Here is a 5323-nt window from a genome sequence, read left to right as displayed (position 1 = left end):
ATTAAGGACAAAAGGGTAACTAGGGAGAGAATAGGAGCCATTAAAGATCAGGAAGGCAGTCTTGTGTGGAGCCACAGAAAATGGGGGAGATACTAAATGAATATTTTGCATCAGTATTTACTTTGGAAAAGGATATGGAAGACATAGACTATACGGAAATAGATGGTGACACTTTGCAAAATGTCCAGATTACAGAGGAGGAAGTGCTGGATGTCTTGAAACGGTTAAAGGTGGATAAATCCCCAGGGCCTGATCAGGTGTACCCGAGAACTCTGTGGGAAGCTAGAGAAGTGATTGCTGGGCCTCTTGCTGAGATATTTGTATCATTGATAGTCACAGGTGAGGTGCCGGAAGACTGGAGGTTGGCTAACGTGGTGCCAAGGACAAGCCAGGGAACTATAGACCGGTGAGCCTGACCTCAGTGGTGGGCAAGTTGTTGGAGGGAATCCTGAGGGACAGGATATACATGTATTTGGAAAGGCAAGGACTGATTAGGGATAGTCAACATGGCTTTGTGCGTGTGAAATCATGTCTCACAAACTTGATTGAGGTTTTTGAAGTAGTAACAAAGATTAATGAGGGCAGAGCAGTAGATGTGATCTATATGGACTTCAGTAAGGCGTTCGACAAGGTTCCCCATGGGAGACTGATTAGCAAGGTTAGATCTCATGGAATACAGGGAGAACTAGCCATTTGGATACAGAACTGGCTTAAAGGTAGAAGACAGAGGGAGGTGGTGGAGGGTTGTTTTTCAGACTGGAGGCCTGTGACCACTGGAGGGTGCTGGGTCCTCTATGTTTTGTCATTTACATAAATGATTTGGATGCGAGCATAAGAGGTACAGTTAGTAAGTTTGCAGATGACACCAAAATTAGAGGTGTAGTGGACAGCGAAGGTTACCTCAGATTACAACAGGATCTGGACCAGATGGGCCAATGGGCTGAGAAGTGGCAGATGGAGTTTAATTCAGATAAATGTGAGGTGCTGCATTTTGGGAAAGCAAATCTTAGCAGGACTTATACACTTAATGGTAAGGTCCTAGGGAGTGTTGCTGAACAAAGAGACCTTGGAGAGCAGACTCAATAGTTCCTTGAATTTGGAGTTGCAGGTAGATAGGATAGTGAAGGCGACACTCGGTATGCTTTCCTTTATTGGACAGAGCATTGAGTACAGGAGTTGGGAGGTCATGTTGCGGCTGTATAGGACATTGGCTAGGCCACTTCTGCAATACTGTGTGCAGTTCTGGTCTCCCTCTTATCAGAAAGATGGTTTGAAACTTGAAAGGGTACAGAAAAGATTTACAAGGATGTTGCCAGGGTTGGAGAAGTTGAACCATAGGGAGAATAGGCTGGGGCTGTTCCCTGGACTGTCAGAGGCTGAGGGGTGACCTTATAGAAGTTTATAAAATCATGAAAGGTATGGATAGGGTAAACTGATAAGGTCTTTTCCCTGGGATGGGGGGGTCCAGAACTAGTGGGCATAGGTTTAGGGTGAGAGGGGAAAAATGTAAAAGGTACCTAAGGTACAACTTTCTCACGCAGAGGGTGCTGCGTGTATGGTATGAGCTGCCAGTGGAAGTGATGGAGGCTAGTACAATTACAACATTATTTAAAAGGCATCCAGATGAGCATATGAATAGGAAGGGTTTAGAGAGATATGGGTCAAGTGCTGGCAAATGGGACTAGATTAGGTTAGGATATCTGGTCGGCATGGACCAGTTGGCCCGAAGGGTCTGTTTCCATGCTGTACCTTTCTGTGATTCTAAGTCAGAGGGAAGCACACAGAACACCATGTATGGGCAGAGAGATCAAAATATCATACAAATGGTATGAGCGTAGTGTCATATAATCTGTCTCTTCTGGTAACCAAGTTAACTCTTGAGTTTTCTTCATAGATTCCACCAGACCTGCTGAGCATCCCCAGCAATTCCTGCCCATGCTCCTGACCTCCAGCATCCACAGTTGTTTTGTTTTTTATTTGACTGGAATAGCATGATAGGTCTAAGAGTTACATGCTGCGGCTCAGCGGATCTGGCAGCATCTGTGAGGCAAAATCAGTTAACATTTTGGGTCCAGTGACTCTTCCTCTGGTGTTTCTTCACAGATGCTGACAGACCTGCTGTGCTTTTCCAGCAGCTTCTGTTTGTGTTCCATGTTATCCCAATCATTTGGTTTTCCTCCAGCACCATCTTATTTTTAAGTTTTTATAATTATCTCTCTGCCTCATTTAATTAGATTATAGGTCATCTCTTTGGGTGTTATTTAGCTGTTGATGCTTTATTCACACCGTCTAACACTCTTGGTCACCTGTAGAGACTTATTATTCGACACTCCACTCACACCATTTGTATGACCTTTTGATCTCTCTGCCCATAAATTCTGTGTTCCACGTACTTCCCTCTCACTTCACCTGACGAAAGGGCTTTGCTCCAAAAGCTTGTGATTTCAAACATACCTGTTGGACTATCACCTGGTGTCTTGTGATTTCTGACCTTGGTAATAAGGTAGTAGCAATAGCAAAGCACATTATAATGCTTGTGTCAGCAAATGGTACAGGAGACATGAGTTCAAATCGCAACATGGTGGCTAGGAAGTCAAGTTCAAGTGAACATTAGAAAAAACAAGACCTTCAGTGGTGGGCATATAAAATTCATGGATTATCATAAAATTAAAACAATCAGGTTGTCACTGAAGTCTCTAATGGAAAGGAAATCATTTGTCTTTGCATGGTTTGGGAAGGAGGGGAGTGACCTGTAAAGGCAATGTGGGGGGGGGGGGGCGGTGAAAGAGGTTTGCAAAAGGGGAAATGAGTCTGAAAGAGGCAGAGTGGCTACAAAAGGGAGAAAAACAGTTTACATTTTTTAAATAAAGGATGCTATTGTAATAAATACTGTGTCAGTTAGATAATCTAAGATTAAACAGTTTATTTCTCCATAATCACAGAATCCCTACATTGTGGAAGCAGGTTATTCGACCCATTGGGTTCACACCAACCCTTCAAATACCATCCCATTCAGACCCATCCCCACTATCCTATCCCTGTAACCTCGCATTTTCCATGGTTAATCTACCAAGCCCGTACATTTCTTGAAACTATGGGTAATTTAGCATAGCCAATCCACCTAAGCTGCACATCTTTGGACAACTAAAGATTAATATTTGTTTGTTGTTCTACTTCAAAGCATCTTGTTTTTACTTAAGGTGCAGTCACTGCATTACAGACAAATATGCAATCATTTAACTGTGACCCAACCAGTCTGCAGAAAGCAAGTTTAGGATGTAATGAAGTATATGACAATATTGTTTGAATAAAGTATCAATATCTCTTCACAGGTCCTTATGCTATCCTCACAACTTATTCTTTGTATCATCAGCAAACTTAACATGTGTGTAATATATACCGATAATAGTTAGCAAATGTAAATAGTTGATGCCCCAAGGACATGGCACATTATCAATGGAAATCCACGTACACCTCACTTACATGTCACCCTTTATCCACATTGCATGTTGCTTCCCAGAAATCTCAAACTTTTGGCAAACTTATTTATTAAATATCACTCACATTAAAAAAAATTGTTAATTGTTAGGCTTGATGTACGTACAAGTGCATCAAATTTTGTCACAAAACCACTGAAGAGTTGAAAATTATGTAAGTAAAAACCAATTTCTCGCCAAAAAACTGAATTTTAAGAGATCTTTCTTGGGACCAACTGAAATGTCTTAAACAATTAAATATGCACGAATTATCTGGAAGCAGGATAAACATTTGTGGCATTACCTTGTAACTGACATTGTTACTGGAGCTTTCATAGCTTTTGTATCAGATGTTAGTTTCTCTTTTGCTGAAGCTGATGAACGCCTTTCTCGTTCAGTCACTGGGAGATGCTCAGGGCTACTAATTCTTTTGGCTGCACGAGTAGTTGGTTTATTCTGAATGTTCAAATCAGATGTCTGGCTTCTGGAATATAAAATAGGAAAGCTTTACTGCAGTTGTACAGAGTCTTGATGAGATCACATCTGTGGTACTATATATAATTCTGGTCCACTTGTTTGAATATTGTTTTATCCATTCAGAGAAGGTTCACGATCGGGATGAAAGAGCTATTTTATCAAGCAAGGTTGAACAGGTTGGACCTCCACCTACTGGAGTTTAGAAGAACAAGAAATGACCTTGAAATTAAATATCCTCACAGATCCGATAGGGTAGGTACACAGTATCCCTACGATGTGGTAAGAGGTCATTAGGCTCATCGAGTCTGCACCAGACTCTCTGAAGTGTACTTCACCCAGACTAAACCCTCCCCATAACTCCACATTTACCAGGGCTAATCCACTTAGCCTGCACATCTTTGCACTGTGGGAGGAAACATGAGCACCCCGAGAAAACCCATGCAGACACGGGGAAAACATGTAAACTCCAAACAGTCACCTAAGGCTGGAATCAAACCTGGGTCCCTGGTGCTATGAGGCAGCAATGCAAACCCTGAGGGACCATGTCAACATCTAACTTGACAATGATTCTTTTTGTGAGTGAAAACTAAGAAAAAAAACCTCTATTTTAGGACAAGGTAGGCAATGATAGGTAATGTTCCCGTTAAACTGCGCGGCTGCTTAGAGGATCTGCGCATGTTAATTAGCATGCAGATGGATCGAATACTGGTTCTAGAAGCTGCTGGCACCTCGGATGTCCACACAGCAGCAACATTAGAGGGAACACAGGAGATAGGGAGACTTTTTTTTCACATTGAGGATTGTTAAAACATCCTCAGAAACCAGTGGAGGCGAAGCCATTGAATTTATTCAAAGCGCAGTTGAACAGATTTTTGATCGACAAGGAATTATGGGGGGCAGACAGGAAAATATACTTGATAGACCACAATTAATTCAGCCATGTTTCAACAGAATGGTAGAGCATGCTCCAAGAGCCGAAAGATCTACTTCTGGTCCTATGTACTACGTTCCACAAAATGGATAAAGTACCATTGTATGTACTGAACCTGACTAGCAAATCCCTTTAGAGGTAAAAATGATGACTGCAGATGCTGGAAAAGCACAGCAGTTCAAGCAGCATCCAAGGAGAAGGAAAATCGACGATTCGGGCAAAAGCCCTTCATCAGGAATACAGACAGAGTGCCTGAAGGGTGGAGAGATAAATGAGAGGGGGGGGGGGGTGGGGAGAAAGTAGCATAGAGTACAATAGGTGAGTGGGGATGAAGGTGATAAGTCAAGGAGGAGGGTGGGAGAAGGTAGCAAAGAGTACAATGGGTGGATGGGGGTGGGATGAAAGTGATAGGTCAGAGAGGAGGGTGGAGTGGATAGGT

The 5323-nt window shown here is 42.5% G+C and overlaps 1 protein-coding gene across 1 annotated transcript in view; it reads right to left on the bottom strand.

Moving 5' to 3' along the window:
* bod1l1 (biorientation of chromosomes in cell division 1-like 1) overlaps positions 1-5323 on the bottom strand; it is a 49840-nt gene that overhangs the window by 3953 nt on the left and 40564 nt on the right. Inside the window, exon 15 of the mRNA XM_043700641.1 lies at positions 3781-3960. Within this exon, the coding sequence (XP_043556576.1) occupies positions 3781-3960 (180 nt within the window). The remainder of the gene's footprint in view (positions 1-3780; positions 3961-5323) is intronic.

The sequence above is a fragment of the Chiloscyllium plagiosum genome, chromosome 1 (genome assembly GCF_004010195.1).
Source record: "Chiloscyllium plagiosum isolate BGI_BamShark_2017 chromosome 1, ASM401019v2, whole genome shotgun sequence".
In the NCBI taxonomy this organism is placed as follows: Eukaryota; Metazoa; Chordata; class Chondrichthyes; order Orectolobiformes; family Hemiscylliidae; genus Chiloscyllium; species Chiloscyllium plagiosum.
This window is presented reverse-complemented; position numbering and strand designations above follow the sequence as displayed.